The sequence below is a fragment of the Trachinotus anak genome, unplaced genomic scaffold, assembly GCF_046630095.1.
Source record: "Trachinotus anak isolate AG129_WGS33_773 ecotype Australia unplaced genomic scaffold, CSIRO_AGI_Tana_v1 ptg000001l, whole genome shotgun sequence".
NCBI lineage: Eukaryota > Metazoa > Chordata > Actinopteri > Carangiformes > Carangidae > Trachinotus > Trachinotus anak.
The window spans coordinates 16,494,627-16,514,718 of NW_027273852.1; the positions used below are offsets into that span (position 1 = coordinate 16,494,627).

The 20,092-nt window shown below is 39.1% G+C and overlaps 1 protein-coding gene across 3 annotated transcripts; it reads left to right on the forward strand.

The window, feature by feature from the left end:
• Window positions 1-1,113: 1,113 nt before the first annotated feature.
• On the forward strand, window positions 1,114-20,025 carry slc15a2 (solute carrier family 15 member 2). Of its 3 annotated transcripts, XM_071480763.1 has the most exons (23): window positions 1,211-1,330; window positions 1,540-1,639; window positions 3,932-4,019; window positions 5,418-5,559; window positions 5,854-5,946; window positions 6,475-6,574; window positions 7,082-7,172; window positions 7,276-7,353; window positions 8,861-8,943; window positions 9,104-9,187; window positions 9,337-9,426; window positions 10,737-10,781; window positions 11,040-11,075; window positions 12,490-12,578; window positions 13,221-13,302; window positions 14,506-14,631; window positions 15,418-15,582; window positions 15,834-15,880; window positions 15,982-16,089; window positions 16,591-16,690; window positions 16,788-16,931; window positions 17,555-17,659; window positions 18,389-20,025. In XM_071480763.1, exons 2-23 carry the CDS (start codon window positions 1,631-1,633, stop codon window positions 18,596-18,598), a joined length of 2,115 nt encoding a protein of 704 aa, XP_071336864.1. In that variant the 5' UTR covers window positions 1,211-1,330; window positions 1,540-1,630; the 3' UTR covers window positions 18,599-20,025. The 3 variants fall into 3 exon arrangements, with proteins under 3 accessions (XP_071336847.1, XP_071336864.1, XP_071336856.1); XM_071480746.1 differs by lacking the exon at window positions 1,540-1,639 and having other exon boundaries at window positions 1,114-1,330; XM_071480755.1 differs by lacking the exon at window positions 1,211-1,330 and having other exon boundaries at window positions 1,502-1,639.
• The last annotated feature ends 67 nt before the right edge of the window (window positions 20,026-20,092 follow it).

Genomic DNA, 20,092 nt, shown 5'->3' on the forward strand with positions numbered 1-20,092 from the left:
TGAAGCAACATTTCAGGTTATCATAGACTCTCTGTGGAATATTTTAGACCCAAAAATACGAATTGGCACTTTGCAGAAAGTCTATGTGCAGCGTGTGGACCACTGTGCAGGGAAAAAATACAGAAAATATGACGAGGCTATGTTCTAGGTTTTACCTGGCTGCAAGACGAACTTCCTCTTGGGAACAATAAAGTTAAAGGAAAACTAAATTATGGAAGAACATGGAGGGTTTGACAGGCTTTCTTAGGTGGGTGGGTTGATACTTGGCGACTTGGACTCATGTCTCCTGGATACAGCCCTGGTCGTTTACTGTCAGCTGACTGCCGGTTGATGACCTTTGACCCCTTCACATGCAGTAACTTGCTTTGTTCTGGTGCTCACAGACAGATGAACTTGACAGCTAATGTTTTCTCCAGTCTCTCATCCACGGCTTCTATTCTATTCTATTCCCATATAAAGCTATATGTGGTTAACTGTAGTTAACACTACACATATTTAATGTTTTCAGGTATTTACTTTTACATAAGTGAAGGATCTGAATGCTTGTCCCACTGGCTGCAACTATTTTCATCATCAATTACTCAGTGGATTTTTAAATAATTAATTCAATTAATTCAAGGCCCATCAAATGCCAAAGATAGTGCAAAAGACAGAAAAGAAGTTACTATTGCTAATAATGATGAATTTAAATTATTTAACTTGACTGACCGTAAAAAAACCCAACCAGGGGGCATCAAAGAGACTGACCCCATAATTACAACATCCCTGGTTCATCTGTTGCATGCTACCTTCAATTTCATTTTTTTTTTTTTTTTTTTTAAATCTGATTAAAAAAAAACGTCTCTATAAGATCAATGAAAACAGGTTTAATTTGGCTGTTTTTCCACAACTAATGATTCACTTTCTACTCCATAGTCAAAATGGTCAAAGTTGACTCCAAATAAAGTGATTCCAACGCCCTGTATGATGTTCATGTGTTATTTATATGGGATCTTCCTCGTCAAAAAGAGACGAACACATGTGAAGATGAGTAAAGAAAAGGATCTATTGAGTGAGGTCACTTGTCATACCGCACACACACACACACACACACACACACACACACTCTGAGGTAATGCATGTCATCCTTGGTGAATGAAAATCAGTGATGCCTTCAGAGTCATCCCTCCGAGGAAAACAGGCAGCCTGGCGGACAGTCACAGGCCGGGTTGACCCTTCATCCCACAGCCAGGTCTGCGGCTGGGAGTTTTACAACGACTCTATTGTACAAGCAGAGAAGCTGCTGCTCCACCACCACACTACAACTAACGGACCTCCTGCTACTCAGAAAGTGAGTGAAATGCTAAATCCGGGTCTTTAGATGTATAAATGCTATTTTTTTGTGCCTCGGTTGGAGTCTTTCCTGCTAGAAATGAGATGTGTGCGGGCGCGCTGCAGCTCCTGAAGCAGCAGGCTGAGGTTTTATGGTGGAATATTAACTTGAAGCCTGCTTTAAAAGCGTGAGCGGTCGAGGTTTCACATCCGTGCCTTGCTTCGCAGAACAGAGTGGGAGTGGGACGGACTTGGGTGGAAGTCAGGAGCTCCCGATGCAGCAGTAAACATCCACAATCTCTCCAGCAAATAAAGCAACATGTCCAAGGTAAATATGTGCAAAGTTATTGTGGAACATAATCTGAGTCGCTCCGGGTGTGTAGATGTGTGATTTAGATTTGGATGTTGAAAAGTTTTTTTTTAAAAATCCTTTCAATCCATGGTATATCCAATAAATAAATAAATAAATAAATAAATAAATAAATAAAACAAAAACCAAAAAAAACCGAGTCAGGCTGGAGCAGACGCGTTGGACACATGGGAGCGGAGGGCGCTTCAGATGTTTGTAAAAGTGGTTTGTACAAGTGTTACACGAAGTGTGCTGCAGCGTCAGAGAGGTATTTTCTCTCCAGCCTTACATCTAACTGTGAATCAGATGATGCAACAGGCGCACCATCTGAAATCTCCACAAAAAAAAAAAAAAAAAAAAAAAAAAGAGGCTGCAAGCGAGGGATGTTGATGCCACGAGTTTTCCTGAGCAGCCCCTCCGGAGACAGGCAGCGAGAGCACATGTCTTAACGGGTCACTGCAGCCACAGTAACGCGCAAACCCAGTGTTTTCTGTTTTATCACTGGAGGCAGCTATGCAGAATCTGGGCGCTTCTGTTTTGATTTACCCAGGTTCGGGGGGGGGACTCCGGCAGAAGAGGGCTTCACGGTCCATTTAGCAGCTGTGATCATATCACAGTTCAGACTGCACCGTGTTCGTGACACATTCCCATGTTCCCCAGGTACTTTGAGCATGGAGTGTGTTTACAGTCACTTCCACTGTAATGAGGCTGGAGGCAGAAAGCTAAGAAACAGAGGCCACAAAGCCAGGACAAACACAACCCGAGGTTCTGTATTTGCATGAGATAAAGCTATCACCACAAGGTTGTGGCATTTTTTTTATTTTGTTGTTTTGTGTTGTGGGAACCAGGTATCAGCAGCAATTCCACAGTATGAAAGTAACCCATGATCCACTGATGCTGCATTTTTGTGTCATTACCTGCAGATCTGATTCCAGTGCTCTCTTTTCCCCTGATTTAAAATCTGTGTATCTCACTGTGTGAAACCAATGGACTTATTTTTATACAGCCTAAGGTAACATGAGGCCAGGGGTGGCTGGCAGAAAACTGAGTCTGCACCTCATTGTGTATAATTGAATGATAGAGAAAACACAGACTTACAATGACCCTGACAAAGAGAAACTGCAGCCCATTTAAATGTGGATCGATAACTACCACCAAACGAGACCAAGGCCGAATCAATGCATACCCAATCCAAGTTTTAATGAAATGCAGATTTAAAATTTTGGCAGTAAATTGTGTGTGAGAATATTCAGGTGAAGAATTGTTCTCTTTAATGGTTTAATCTAACACACTGCAACTAATTACTTTCATTAGTGGATAATCAGTTAATTATGTTTAGATGAACTGATTAATACTTGAGCCGAGATAACAGAGGTAATAGGAGAGTGTCAAACGCTCACGACAAAGTCCAGGAACCCCAAGATCCTATCTTTAAGTTGCTTGTTTTGTCGAAGATTTTCGGCTGATGATGATATGAAACAGAGAAAAACAGCAGATCTTCACCTCTGAGGCTGGAACTAGATCATGCTTGACACTTGTTGCTTGATTGTTCATCAATATTGTTGTCAATGAATTTCTGTGAATTAATTAAGCAATTAATCAACTATCAACTTCAGGTCCTGTATATGCTGTTGGATAATGCCATCTGTAGCAATGCATCACATATTAACTCTTTTTTCTGCAGAGAAACTGCAGGTAAAGGTAAACACTGTGCAGTAAAAAGTTTCTCATTCTAAAATTGATTCAATGTTGCATGTAATTCAAATACACATGTAAAGCACTACTAGTATTCTGCTAAATGTGCTGTTACAAGAAGGAAAACAGCTGAGTGTAAGTAAGTGCAATAGATAAAAACTGCTTATCCACAAAGTATAAACTGTAAAGTTACAGTTACCGGTTGTCTGTCCCAGAACTATGGGAAATATATTGGACTGTTTTTCAGTCATAGCTGAGTGAGATCATATCAGAAGCCTCAAATGTGTGTAACCTTTATGTATAAACAATGGTTAACTTGAGTATTTTATGAGCGACGGACTAACAGGAGGTATGTATCTGCTACATTCCTCCTGCTCCATGGTAAAATACAGATCGACTCTTGGTTAGATAGTGAAACCATTGATTGAATCAGCAAGCTTTTGTTTATATTGGACAAAGAGAAGAGAGATAAGACAATGGATTATGGATTTACTGTCAGAGGGGTTGTTTAATTAATGTCACATACTGTATGTTGTTGTTGACTCTCATCCACTGCACAAACTTTGCTTCTTTTAGAAACTATGTGGGACCAATTACCCAACCAGCATCTGCTTCATAGTGGTGAATGAGTTCTGTGAACGCTTCTCCTACTATGGCATGAAAGGTATGAACAAATTCTCTCTGCACATCATGTGCAAGTGTAGCTGGACCTAAAGAACAGGACTCTACATTCACAGAGTAGCTTTAGGGTCTTTGAATTTGACTGTGAAAAGTTCTTGACACAGGGTCGATTGACCGATGATGCTCAGCTTGTTATGCTGGTGAACAGGATGTGAGTCAATCAGGGCATCATGACAGAGAGCCTGTAACAGGAGATAAGGATCTTCCCCTCACATGACCTCACTTATTCTCACATGTCTGTCACATTATCTCAGTTGCTTCAAACACACTTGTAAACAAGCCATGCAAGAAAAACAATTTCCTGTTCAGCAGGTAAATCACGTCAGTTCCAGATGAAATTAATTGCGCTCAGTGATTTCAGATTTAGTTATGAGGAAAATTCATTAAGCAGAAATGATCATTATCAGATATATCATATATCATTATTGAAAATGCATTGTGTTCAAAATTTTAGTACATCTGTAAATGCAGAATACAAAGTGCTTGTCAATGTGGCTGATTAAACTTCATGTCTTACATTTTATTCTCAAGTTCAGTGAACTTATGATCCAACTTATACAAATTGTTACAGAAGCAACATATTGCTTAATTCATTATCAGTTAATTGATTGATTGTAATGTCTGCAAAAAAAAATGCCCACCAGTGTTTCCTAGAGCCTAGATGTTTTGTCATTTATTGCTTGATAAATGATCATAAACAGTTAATTAGTTCATTCAATGATAATTTAAGAATCAACATATGGTGGACAAACAATGTAGACGGTCAGTTGTAAATATGTCAGTGTGGCTCCTATTTGTCTGTAACTGCTTATGTAGCAATAACAAAAAAAAAGTGTCAACAGCAAACAGCAGAGTTTATCCCCTCAACAGATCCTTTTTAGTTTCCTCTTAGGTAGCTTAAAGGTTGAGAAAAGCATCTAATTCCACACTTTCTGACAGCATCTCATATATGTCTTATATCGTTGTGTCCCTGTTCCTCAACAGCTACATGATGTTCCCTCTAAGTGAAATATTCAAACATTGTGCAAAGTCTTGTGCATTATTTTATACACATTCCCCCAAAATTCAACCTGACAAATCTGGTATTTGGAAAATTTTGAAACTTCCTTAGAAAAATATAAATTAAGTCTGGCTTCCATTATTTATAGATTTCAGTGACTTGTCCCAGTTTGTGTGAGGAAACCAATGAGTCATGCACTTGAACACAATCACTTCATGAATCGGCAATAATCATCTGACCAGTATATAATGGATTGTGGGATACTGGGGGTTCCATCAATACTCTTCAAGGTGTTGCTGACATGTAATGAGCAATTTGTCTTTTTGGTAGTGTCCATCCCGTGCACTAGGTCACAGCTCATGCTTGTGTGTCTGTTCACAGCGGTGCTGACGCTCTACTTTCTCAGCTACCTCCACTGGGACAAGGACCTCTCCACCGCCATCTACCATGCCTTCAGCAGCCTCTGCTATTTCACGCCCATACTGGGAGCTCTCATCGCTGACTCCTGGCTCGGAAAATTCAAGTGAGTCCCTGTCTCCCTCATCCCAGTCAGCCTGTTCAACACAAATCACTTAACAGTGGCATCGAGCCATGCAAATGGTTTTACTTCTATGTGGAGAAGTTTTAAAATATGTGCCCCAGTACAATAGAGGTGATTATTTCAGTATACAATACCTCATTCAACCTGGGAGCTTTGTCTAACTTCCATAACACTGCCTATTAGTGGAGATGACTCACTCTGACCAAACATACACACAGATCTTGTATAATAACAGTGCAGCTCTGAATGTACATAATCACAGTTTGCTCCCAACAGGACCATCATCTACCTCTCCATTGTCTATGTGATCGGCCATGTGATCAAGTCGGTTGGAGCCATTCCCACTGTGGGAAACAGCGACGTGCACATGTAAGTTATCTGGAGCTGATTCAGAGCAGCCACAGTCAAAGCACAGAGCTGTTAGAGGTGTTTATCATTACCTGGAGCCATTTCCTGTCACTTTGAATCACTCGGCATATCAGAGATGTGGGTAGTGAATCGCTTTACGGCTGCAACTAATGATTATTCTCATTATAAATTCATCTTAATTTCATCAATCATCTATTTTTTAGATTAATTGTTGAGTCTTTAAATGTCCGTTAAAAATGAAAAAGGCCCATCATGAGTTCCCAAAATCCCAAAATGTTAAATTTATAATGAAATAAAATGGAAAAAAAAGAGCAGAAAAAACCTCACACACAAGTGGAATCAGACAATAATTTCAAATTTTTGCTTGATAAGTGATTTATGCAATTAATTGATCATCAAATTATTGTTGGTTAATTTTATGAGGGTCAGCTACTCAATTGATTGACTTATTTTTTCAGCGCTAGAGTTCACAGATTCTGGATGTCCATCGTGAATTTCCACCTGCATTAGCTTGTTTTTGTGTTGCAGTGCTCTGTCCATGATTGGTCTGATTTTAATTGCCTTCGGCACTGGAGGAATCAAGCCCTGCGTGGCAGCGTTTGGAGGAGACCAGTTTGACGAAGAGCATGTAAGGCGCCGCACTTTCTCTGTATCATTTGCATTTTTTTTAAAGGACAAAATGAATCAAAAGAAAAAACAAAATTCAACTGAAATCATTCAGGGTGTAAATGAATTTTCAAAGTACCATTCATTGGTAATAGAAGACTTTGTTGTGTTAGCTTCACAGTCTCTTCACGTTGTCTACAGTTTTAAAAAAATGGAAATCATATAACTTTCATTAATATGTTTTTTGATATTAAAAGTGAATTCAAAGACTTATTTATTCAGTGTTACATCACACGTCTATATATTGACTGTTTCATCTTTAGAAAACTTTTCAGCCTCTTTTAGCTTATTGTTTTGGTTTTACAGCACAGTGAGCGTTTGACCCTGTCTGAGCGCTCTCATCAGTCATGTCCACAGGCAGCTGTTTTCATCTGAAATCTTAATGATTTACATGTTATAAAATATAGTATTTGCCAAAAATCAGTAAAAAAACTAAGTTTCTCCTGATGATTTTGTTTGTTGCCTGCAGGTCAGCGAGCGGCAGAAATTCTTCTCCATTTTCTACATGTCAATCAACGCCGGGAGCCTCTTGTCGACTGTGATTACACCCATACTGAGAAGTGAGCATTCACAGTCTCGATGTTGATGAACGGAATGAGGTCCACTGTGTGACCAACATCTACCAGTGTTGTGATGCTGTTAACGCTGGATTTGCTCCTGCAGGTGATGTGCAGTGTTTCGATGCCGACTGCTACGCTCTGGCCTTTGGGGTTCCTGCAGCTCTGATGGTCGTGGCTTTAGGTGAGTGTCCATCCACCTGCAACATCCAATCAGATTTCATCTACATAATAGTGAAAGTTTGGACAGTGAATACACAACACTCCCATTACATTCCCATCAGCCTCTGCTGTGCTGCAAACATCAGCATGTCAACATTGTTATTGTGAACATGTTAATATACATTTTTGTCAAAGGTTCCTAAAATTATCTAATTAAAGATATGTGGTATTATAACATTTTTAGGCAGGATATGTTACATTTAAACTTCTAAGGGTACCATTGAAAAGTAGGTAAGTAACAAGATGAGTCATCAAGATGGCAGTAAATGTTGAACTCTAACTTCACATCGTTATAATTAATAGTTGGAACTAGACACAAACAACAAAACACTTTAAACTCAAAAATCAAAAACATCAGCTTGACCTTGGAAATCCCAGTGTGCTTTTTCTGGAACTTTCAACTCTATCACACTGTTTTCATCACCACATTGAAGTTGCTCAGCTTACAAAGAGGTGTATCTCAGTAGCTTCTGACCTGTCCTGTCCTAACTCCATGCTCTGATGAAGACCATGTGATGAGGTTGAAAGCTCTGGAGTTGGGATTGTTTGGTCATATTATTTTAAACTTTGATAAGAAGGTAAAAATGTACAACCTATAAAACATTTTTGTGCTTAAGTTTCTACTTATCTGTGAAAAGATGTATTGATAATGCCGTAGGCAATATCAGCTGATAATGTCTGCTGTATCATTCTTTGGAGCTCTGGTACTTTTCCATCAGGTCCTGGATAAAACCAGTTAAACCTCTGTTATGATACTTCAGCTGCTGCAGCTGCACAAGCAGTATGGATGTGAAATGCAAACCTGCTACCAAAGAACATTCATTTTTCCTACAAAAAACCCACAACATAAATGCACTTAATTTGTATGACTCCAGGATACAATGCATTTCCCCAATTTTAATGTTTTAACCATCAATGTCCAAATGCACTGTCAGAATCCAGAGTCTAAGCTTGGTTCAGGCCGCGATCTGCATCCTGAGAACATGTTTGTACAGTATGAGGTCTGGCTTTTGACAGGCTGGGCTTCCTGTTGATTAAAGCCCCTCAGCATACGTCCCGACAGTCAGTTGTCTCTGCCTCTGAATCCCCCCGCCACCCCTGATCCTTGTGTGATTCATGCTTGGCTGACCGCTCACTGTGAAAACAAACAGTGCTTTTAGGACTGGGGAGGCCAGGCACAGATCACAGGGAGGGTTAGAGAAAGTAGGGGCTTCAGTGTTAGAGGCCTGAAGTGTGTTTACAGCATGTTAGAATTTATTACCCTGAACCATTTCCCAAGCCACTAAGAGGGGGAAAAAAGTCCTTAAAAGGTCAACTCCTGTTAAATTCCGCTCTTTTATCTTCACTGTACCTCATCTTAATTTGTGCTTTTATTTCTACAAGCTGATATGAGGCAAAAAGAGACACTGTTTGCACAACAACTGAACCATTCTTCAGTTCCAGTCTAACTCTTCATCTGTTTTGTGTAGTTGTGTTCATTGTTGGCAGCGGGCTGTACAAGAAGAATCCTCCCCAGGGAAACATCCTATTGGAAGTCTGCAATTGCATTGGAGTGAGTTATCTCCCTGTTGTCCCCGGCTGTATCAGATGATTTATTAAAGTGTTTACTGCAAAGCATAATTTTGTGCTGTTGTAATGGCATGGATTTTAAACAGTTTCTGTTTCTACTTCTCTGTCTTTCTTAATTTCTGTTATTTACTTTTGGCCTGCAGTTTGCCATCAAAAACCGCTGGAGGAGGTCGAAGTATGACTGCCAGAGGAACCACTGGTTGGACTGGGCTGAGGAGAAGTACTCGGTAACAAAATGACTCCCATGAGCTCTTCCGTGCAAAGATTTGTGTCTGTCCTAGAGTCTTTTCCGAGGATTGCACTGAAAAGGCCAGAAGAACGTTGTGTTTTCAGTGTATCAATAATCCCTCCGGTCTGTGGGTTTGTGTGTTAACAGAAGCGTCTGATCCAGGAGATTAAGATGGTGCTGCGGGTTTTGGTGCTCTACATCCCGTTGCCAATGTTCTGGGCTCTGTTTGATCAGCAGGTACGTGAAGACAAAAGACTTATCAACTGTCACAGAAAAGAGCTTGTTTTTAATAATTCATACACCATGTACTAAAGATGGATGTGCTGAAAAAGTCAAAAGAGACTCTAGGGATGGCAGTGGCGGTCTGTTGGTCCATCACTTTGGTGCCGGCTGGAATATCTCAACATCACATTCCTGCGGAACTGATGACATTAAACTAAACTCAGTTAAGCAGAGCCTCCTGGATGATTCTGGATTCTGGTCAAGAAAGTCTGGTACACAGCCCCCAGTAAAAACACTACTTGTGGCTTTTATTCTTAATTTTTGTACAGATTAAAGATGAGACAAGATACAACCTTTTTTAATTACTGAGCTTTAGAGGTGCTGGTACACAGATTTTGTAACCGTTCGATGGTCAAAGTGCCCAAAACTCCAGCAACACTTTCAGTAAACAGAAGAACTTTATTTGACTTCATTTGACCGATGCGTTTCGGCTTGTGGCCTCCATCAGGGTTGTAACAAAACATATATGTTTTGATGAAGGATGCAAGCCGAAACGCACGTTGGAAGTAGGTGAAGTGGCAGAAACCTTGTTTTGTTCCGTATCTGTTGGATGGTGCAAAAGCAGCTGTGTCCACCGACTGTTTCCAGCCTTTAGGCTAAGCTAAGATAACTAGCTGCCAGCCGACATGAGATTAAACATATTAGCCAAAATGTTGAACTGTTTAAAAATGAAGTGCTTGAAGCAAAGCATATACTCCACCACTTTTCAGAACAACAACTGATGCCACCAGAATAATGTCAGTGATGTTATATTCAGGACGTAAGGACATATACTTAATTTTGTTATTCTTAGTATGTAATATGTGGTTGGCGACAGCTTAATTTTACTGAGTAAAGAGTATGAAGAAGTCATTGTTGAGTTTTTAGTGTTAATTCAAGTATCATATTCAATTCTTGTTGATCATGCATATGTGGCCAGTCTTCTCAGTCAGCACAAGGTCAAGGTCTGGTGTCATAGCTCTTTTATTCAATCTCATAACTATCTGTTATCATCTTTGGCCAACACTCAACACAACCATCTGATTATAGAAAACCTCAAAGCCACAATTAACATTCCTGGATTTCATTCTTCCTGAACTCATTCTATATTTAAAACGACTGATTAAAAACTGTCAGAAAGGCAAATAAACCCATGTCTTCTTTGGAAGGTATCAGATGTTCTTAATTAGGAAAACAAAGAAAATGATTCTGTTCGGTTCATTCTGTGAAACTCACAGACTGTTGCCTGAAAATACAATAACTATCAGTGGTCTTCTTTATTGCAGGGTTCCCGTTGGACACTTCAAGCCACAAGGATGAACATGGCTTTTGTAAGAGTTTCCTTCCATGAAATAACAAAAAAAAAGCTGATAACATCTTTTATTGTTGCACTTTGATATCAGTGGGTGGGTTGTTATTGCACTAGCTGTCCTGTAAAACAGATCTTCCCTTTGTTAGGTTGTTGTCACAGTTTGTCACTTTATGTCAGTAAATGCCACGGTTTATGGCCTTGATAAATCATGCACTCATCAGGTTTAGATTTATGAAGTTAAAGTTTAAGTGGCTGAAATCATGTTGTTTTATTACAGGGAGATTCCTTCAGTATAAAGCCGGACCAGATGCAGGTATGTGCAGCTCCTCATGCTCTCAGTGGGATCTAGTTTGTGTTCAGTTTCTCTGATTCTCCATAAGCATCAACACATGTCAAGATGTCCCAATGCAAGAAAATAATAAACACCATGGATTTGACATCTTAAAATCCTTTTCGTTCTTTTATTCCCCCCTTGTCTGACAGTATTAGATGTATTCAGATATATATTCTGTATCATCTTGTACCTTTTAATCATATCATATGAAACAGAATCATATCAATCAAAGTATGGATTGAAAATCCAACAATTTCAACTCACTCGAGCTGTGTATTATTCAAAGTGCTAAAAACACAAGATGCCCTGTATAGGATGGCAGATTATGTTTTCTTGACTCATTTATAAAACACTCTTCTGAAAGACTAGAATTTATGTCTTATGTATGTGAGTGTGGCTATGTCCTAAAAGAATAGCTGTGAGGTTACAGGCTTTGTACTTTATATTTAATCAGGAAGTCAAGTTCAAATAAACTTAAAGAAAGGCATCATGTGTAATTCTTGCTATCAGTGTCTTGATGTCTTCAACCCACAGACATCCGCTGTTGTCATGTGACTGGACAGTCAGGAACATGATATTTCATGACCAAAAAGTGTGAATGGTTGCCTTATCTGTAAGGTTGCGATCAGTGTCATCCAGACACTGACAAAAAAAGAGTCCAGTTGTGTTATCATGGATGTAAACACCCTCAACCAGCCCTAAAGCTCAAAGTCAGCCCTGTTTCCTCATAGTCATGGTTTAACTTCAAATCCTCTCTGCTGTGCAGTGGTCCTCAAACTTTTTCACATCAAGGACCCCTGAAGAAGAAATTAGACCACAGACCCCCATTTGATAAGATTTTGCCCCAGGATACTTTTGCTTTTAGATGTTTTATTACAGAAAGTGTTCTGTGACCAAAATAGTCACACATTCTGTCATTGTGTCACATATGGAAGGAATTATAATGAAAATAAATTAATACACTTTTTGCTGGGGACTCTCTGGAACTCTCTCAAGGACCCCTGGGGGTCCCTGGACCCCACTTTGAGAACCGCTAATGTGTTACTGTCCAAATACTTATGGGCAATAGTGAATGAATGGTTTACACTCATAATGAAAAACCTGCCATCCAGCCATGCTCATGGTATAAGTGATGTTCACATCAGTACATTTCCTATAACGCACTAGAGGTGGCTGATGTTTGATTTGGCACATGCTGATGTCATTCTCATGAAAACACTTTTACAGCTGTTTATCACAGTCATCTTCCCATCTCTTTACTGGTGATATTGAATTAGAGCCTCCGTTAATCTCTTTATTCTTGTGTAACTCTAACCTCTATCATTTTACGAGTTTCAACCAGCTTTTATAGGGTCATTTAACAGCGAGTTTTTCTCCCCTCCCTGGTGTTTAGATGTTAAATGCTCTGCTGATTCTCGTCTTCGTGCCCATCTTTGACCTCATGATATATCCGCTGTTTGGCTTCTGCAGAATCAACGTCACGTGAGTAGAAGCCTGTTGTTTTGGATACGTCCACCTTTATTGCAGACGTGAGCATTTAGGAAGCCTCTTAAACTGGGAAAATGAGCCTTGTAACCTTTCTTTTATCCCCCGGCGATATGCCTCATGAGTGATAATAGTCTGTGCACACTTACTCAAACATACTGTACATTTGAAATTGTAAATCTAATAAGTGGCTGATTCATGTATGTGGAGCACTCGACACTTAATTTACCTAGGGATTGTCTCAGAATAAAAGAATAGAATAAAAGGTCACATTGAAATATTGTAGTATTTCTTAACAAAAGAGAACTAAAACTACTTTCAGAAGTACAAATGTGGTTCACATGTACACATAGTGCAGAGCTCTTTCTTGTGCTCTTTCCTTTATGATTTTATCCATGTTTTTTATAGAATAGCTCAGGCTGTAAAGGACAAATTTGCAACAGATGGCATTGTGTCAAAACAAGTGGTAAGTCAGTCTCTTATCAGTCTGATCAGTGAGGACACTGATGTGGAAATAACTCCTCTGATTTATAAAGAGATAAAGCCTGACTTTCAGGATAGTAAACACACACTGGGCCAATAGTCATGAAGGGTATATAAAAGTGTTTATGGTCGGTCACTGACTCTCTCTGCCCATAGGCCTCTAAGGAAAATGGCCATTGGCATGATTTTTGCAGCCCTGGCCTTCGGCGCCGCCACACTGGTGGAGGTGAATGTTGTGGTACGTATATGCAGCAATCATGAATCTCCATGTTACAGAAATTCACCAAAACCCTCACTTACTTACACACGGGGATCACCCAGCTAGAAAACATGAAAATACCCACACAGACTGTCTTAAATAAATCCTCTGCATCATGGAGGAACTGGAATTCTTAGGCGCAGCTTTCCAGCTTTCCTGGAGGACAACGACAACGACCAATTTGTCCTGGAAAACACTGAGCTGGACTGGTGGTTAGGTTATTATAAAAACTGTCATAAGCCTCCAGGAGGGATGGCACAGCTGGCTGGTCAGTCGGTCCTCCACTTTGGTCCAGACTGAAATATTTCAACAACTATTAGATGGATCAGATTTTGTACAGACATTACTGCCCCCCTTAGAATGAATCCTAATGACTCTGCAGACATTCGCTAATTCCCTGACGATTTTTGTTTTCTGCTAAAATATCTTAACAACTGTTGAATGAATTGCTGTGAAATTTGTTGCATATGCTCATGATCCCCAGGGAAGAGTTATAAAATCTTTGATCCCCTTACCTCTCATTGTACGCCATCATCAGGTCAACATGTCAACATGTCCTTTCCTGTCCTGTCCTGTCCTCTATGTCCTATCCTGCTTTACTTGGTGTTTAATACTAGTTTGCAAATATTAGCATCCTAGCATTTAGCCCAAAAGACAAATTCTTGCTGAGCTTGTGTGTAATATTAAAAAAATAGTAAAACTTTATATATCAAGTTTTCAAAGTGACACACAAGCTTAGCAAGACTGAGACACTTTGTGCTCGTGGACATGATATTTCAGTAACACCTTGACTTCTTCGAATATAGAACAAACGTTCACCTGGACAAACTGATTAGATTTTGGTCACACTGACCTTTGACCTCTAGTCAAACACACAAATGGTTAATATTTTATATGACTCCGGTTAAACAGGGATGTAATCTATAACTAGTCTGAATGGCAGAGGGACACAACAATTAGGCAGAAAGTATATTTTGTTTTGTTTGTTTTTTTACTTGTATTTTGATACCATTGGAATCTTAATATATCAAAAAATAAAAAGTGAGATCTGTGTGAACCATAAAACGTGCTATATAAGCCTTTGTGGTATAATAATGATCATTTCTTTCTTTAATACTAATTTTAAGACTGTATGTGTATATGTATCACCATGCTGCTATAATTTCCTTCTCCATCTGCTAGAAAACTGTGGTGGATCCTGCCCCTGAAGGGAAATGTCTCCTGCAGACCATTAACCTGGTAAACGGTAATGTCAGTGTGAAGATCCCAGGCAGCGACCTGTTTCAAGCGCCGATCCAATACCTTCAGGTAATCACACAGGAGGAGGGAAAACACATTTTTATCAGCGTGGACACAGGGCAGCACAATGTGAGAATGTGAGAGTGTGTTTGCCTCGTGGCAGAGTGTGTGCAGGGTTTATCACCCTTCACTCAATGATATTAGCTTCATGTAACCACTGAGATTTAAAAAAAAAAATGCTGAGACAGTAGTAGCACATACAACAGAGGTTACAAAACACATCAAGCAGATTTGTCACATAAAATAAGAATATGAAGAGACCAGCTAATACATGGCCTATAAGATCCAAAGGACACTGTAAAACCTTAAGCACCCAGTGTATCATAACACACACAAGAAAATTCACAGCAATTAACAAGGTACACAAAAGCCTGTTGGCTCATGATGAATGTGCTGTTTGTGTTTGTCTTTGGCAAAGCCCTTGAGACATAAAAACTTGTTTCGTCTGACTTAACAGTTTTCATTTACATTTTAATGAACCCCACTAAGCTGAAGTTGTTTACCAGCTACTGTCAGAGCCTCTCGCTGTTCTACAGGACACTTTTTCTGTCTTTCCTCATTTGCTAATTTTGCAACTTAATTTAAGGAAATATGTAAAACAAGATTTATGGTTCTGTTCTCTAAACAATACTTAAAAATGAAAACCTTTTTAAGTTTAAAGTTCGCCAGAGACAATAACATCTTTCCTCTATTACTTAGTGTGTTGTATTTCATTCTCGTTTAGTCAGAGATTATTTTCAAACAGTGAAGACTTTGTTCAGAACCTGAGCATTAACTCCCTGGTCTCTGTGTCAGGACCCTCCTGAATATGAAACGCTTCCCCTGGGGGAGTCCAGCAAGGAGCTGATCATCCAAGTCACCTTCAATGGAAACGACTCACAGTGTAACCAGATGTTTGAACAAGAAAAGACCTATAGTCTCATCCTCTACTCTGAAAGTACAGGAATCCAGTGCAAACTTGTGAGTTAAATATTCATGACTAAATCGGCAAGAATCAATGTTTTAAAGATAAGATCCTTTGGTATTATGTAAGAGGAGTTCAGCTAATGTAATTCATCAGGATGAGGTGGTTGTGATTTGATCAGGCTTGATTTTGACAGTGCTGATCTCTAGGAAAAAGTCAAAATATTTGCGAGAATTGCATTTTGAAATTCAAAGAACTGCACGAACGAGAGAAATTGATATTATTGTGTGTTTTATTCATCATCCAGGTGGAAGACTTCATAAAGAAAAATACAGATGGGAATCCTCTTCTGAGGTAAAATATGTCTCATGTTAGAGGTTAAGACTCATTTTTATACCTTCACTCAAAAACATTTAATCAGATACATTTGATCAGGAGTTCTTATAATTCGACAGGTTCCTCAACACACAGCCTGAAGCTCTAAACCTAACTGTTGGAGATGTGGCTTTCCATGTGCCGCCCGGTTACACCATGTCTCTTAACAAGACTGTGGAGCGAGGAGAGTGAGTACGACTCGGAGGAGGAGGAGGTTGGTGGTTACGGTGTGCTAGTCAGTTAGCCCTTGCGATGGTCTAGGGCTTATGGGAAATGGTGAGAAACATTAAAGGAGCTGTTATCTGTATTTGTAATATTTTTCTATTTTCATAGATAGTTGATGGCTTGAACTTGGAGCATTGACTGCATTTGGATTTGGAAGTTGGAGACTTGGACTCAGATTTTTTTTTGTTAGTCTTCGTGTGTGTTTGCACAAGCTTTAGAGTGTATTTTTTAGGCTGTTGTGGGACACACAGTAAATACATTCCCTTTAAAATGTCGACGGTGTCACCTCTGACTGTGCCAGAGTGGAGCACTTAAAGTAAAACCCAATTCAGCTTCAATTAAATAATTTAAATATGTGTTAGATGACCTTTTAATTCAACATAGATGGTACATAGCTAGTCAGGTCATGTGTTTCTGCTTTTCTAATTCATGTCATCCTTTATGCACCTCCTGCCTCCGCTTAGATACTCAGATATCAGCTGCAGCCCACAGACAGAGAAGTGCTCTAACCTTGACCTGGGCCTGCTGGACTTTGGAGCTTCCTACACCGTCATACTCACTGAGGTCAGGATGCTTGTCATACGAATAGCACTTTATACAAAGATTTTAAAAGTCATCCATACATCCATACTCATGACACCATCTCTGTGTGCTTGGTCAGAAATCAGGTAAAATTGTGGCTCACAAGCTGGAGGATGTGAAAGCCAACGATGTGCACATTGCCTGGCAGATCCCCCAGTACGTCCTCATGACAGCTGGAGAGGTCATGTTCTCCATTACAGGCCTGGAGTTCTCCTACTCACAGGTTTGTTATGACTGTACTTGAAATGTGGTGATGACTCCAAGGTCTTTATATTTCAAAGACAGACTCACTCTGCTGCTTGTGAAAATCAATATCACTCTATGAACCTGTAGTCTGTGTGTTTACTGTCCTGGATCAGGGCTGGGCAAGGCTTTGAATTCCAACAGTCACCCAATTTCTCAGCAGAAAGATTCAAAACATCCATAAAAATGAAAAACATACAGAGCAAACAAATGGACAGTGAAGATTAGCATTATGCTACTGGAGTAGTTTCTATGGGCATTTTGATACATTTTTACTGACTAAAGTTGCTTTTTTAACCTTTAAAAACTGTAAGGAAAGAAGAAAGAAATGATTGAAGTGTAGTCCTTTAACAACCCCATGCAATCAGTAGTTAATTGGTAGTGCCTTTTCTGTTAAATTAAACTGCCTTTTTCTCCATATCTTTTAATCCTATTGGTTTACCCTTAAGATTGTTTGATGTCCCACATCAAATATCACAAAGAAATATTTTCTGTCACATTTAGGAAGTGATTTCCATTTCATTTAACCTTTAAAAACTGTATGACCCCAGGGCTGCTTGACGTCTTTGCTCTTTACTTACACTGGATCTCTCGTCCCTCCAGGCTCCAGCCAACATGAAGTCGGTCCTGCAGGCAGGCTGGCTGCTCACTGTTGCATTTGGGAACGTGATAGTGCTGATCGTGGCAGAGGGTGCAGGACTGGAACAGGTATGAAATATTACTATATGTTGTAAAGACTTAGCTTGTGTAACTATAACAGTTTTAAAGTATCAGTTCCCCTAAATTACAAAAAGACACAGCTGTCTCTTCTCTTTAGTGGTGTGCAGCCATGCACTTTTTTTTTTTGTTTTTTTTTAATCTGTTCATTTTCTTCATGCAAACACAATGAAAGTGAACTTCACTTTGGACGCTCACAACGATGAAAAATTGCATTAGTCTGTCCAGATCCAGTTACTGTGATTGATTATCTTTTTACTCAATGAATAGTATGTACAGTCAAATTAGAATTTTCTAAATGTTAAATGCTGTGAGCGTGGCAAACGAAAATACCTCCATTCCTATACCACTGAGGGTAAGAGAGAAGGAATGTTTTCTCTTTTTGTAATTTGGTTGAAGCTTCCTTTTAAGAAGATTTTTGTTGAGTGTTTTCTTTTTTTTTTCATCCACCCTTATCATCAGGGTGGAGGTTAGAACTCTCAGCTTTTTAATCACTATATTGCTTATAATCACTGTAACAAGTGAAAATGTGACATTCATTTCTAAAAAAAATGCCTTTTTATTACTTTGTCTTAAATAAAACACACATCCACAACTAAAAGCTGTGACTATAAAACATGCATTTTACATTCCCCCCCTAGAGTTGAGCAAACCTCAGCAGTGAAATGAATCTTTCTCCAGCCAGTACCGTCCATATGCTAACTGTATTTGTTGTCGTAGTGGAAAGAGTTCCTGCTGTTCGCTGGCCTGCTGTTGGGCGTCTGCATCATCTTTTCCATCATGTCCTACTTCTACACCTACGTCGACCCCGATCAGCTGGACAAGATTCATCAGGAGGATTCAGGGAAGGAGGAAGATGATGATGACAACATGAAGAAAAAACCTAATGAGGTGCACCTGAACAAAAGGGGGAAGAGCACCAGGTTATAATTGCCCCACCTCACATATACACCATTGTCTTAAATGTAGCTGATTAGATTTGGCTACAAAAGGTGACAGTAGAAGGTACCGTTTTAATTCAGTTTCTTTTGCCTTTTTTTCATGTTTTTGTTTTAAGGTACTTTTTGTGAAAATGAAGCACTAAGATGTAATTGTTGGGCATTTCTCGTAGTTGGAAGTATTTGACATCATTTAATGTATTCTCTGAAACCTTTAACACTCCAGTCACTTCAAGATTTATAAGCAGAGAACATTTTCTAAATGAGACTGATTACAGGACATAGTGTTTAAGACTGGCGCAATATTGTTTGACCTCCCACAGCCTGATCAATAGTGTTATTACAAATGAATGTCAGATATTATATTCTGTATATATTTGTTGCATATTAACTGTGTGTGAATACTTTATATTTTCTGTGATGCTGAATAATAACTAGAGACCATCTTGTGTGGGATCACACCAGCTGTGACGCCTTCAGTTTTGTTGCACTAACAAACATCTGTCCACAGACATACACACCTGGCAAAGTACACAAAACACCCCTGCAGTAGTTCCTGCTGCAGCAGGCGTCTCCAGGACCACACTTTGCCACGATGACACACACACACACACACAGGCAATCATAATCTATACTCTCTGACAGCACATGTGGGGGAAATGTTTAAGTTTTGTGTGTCTATAACAATGATATTAAAGGATAATAGGTATTAGTGGTTTTGCACATTATAAGCCAATTATTAAAAATTAGTATATATATAACCATTTTCTATAACATACCATACGTTTTTTTTTATTGTGCTTTACCTTATTAGTTTTCAGATGTAAGCAGGGATTGTTATGTAAAGTTATAAAAATCAAAAATCAAAAAACAAAGCTTATTGCTGACAAATTTCTGATGTGACAGAGTTCCAAGAAAAACAATGCCTTCTTGTAACTGCATTACTGCCATACAGTTGTTGAAAAAAACAGTAACAGACAGTCCACTGTGAGGGACTAACTTTCACAAGAAAGTTTCAAGTCTTTGAAAGATGAAATGAAACCAGTTGTTTCCCTGCAGGTGGGAAATTATAGAAAATACTCAGTATTGCATTGTATATTTAACTTTTTCACCGAAGACACTTTTCACATGTCAGAGTAAGAAAAGGACAGGTCTAAATAATAAAATTCAGCTGCTCCAGTTCCAGGGGCCTGGTATTGTTTATGCAGGTTCACTGTCACACTGTTATGACTTCACCAGGGCACTCGAATAGAACACAGCCATTGTTAATGTTGTTAGTAACACCTGAGCTTTTCCTGCGGTGACAAGTCAAATGTGTAAATTATGCTGCTCCCTGTTCTGTAAATAGATTGTTGTGATGCTGAAACTTTTTTTTTGTGCTGCTGGAAATTTTAATGAAGATTAAAATGTGCATCCTCATCCTTTTTTTCATTCTTCATAAGTAGAACACTTTTCGATCAAACCATACTTTATTTAAACTGTAAAA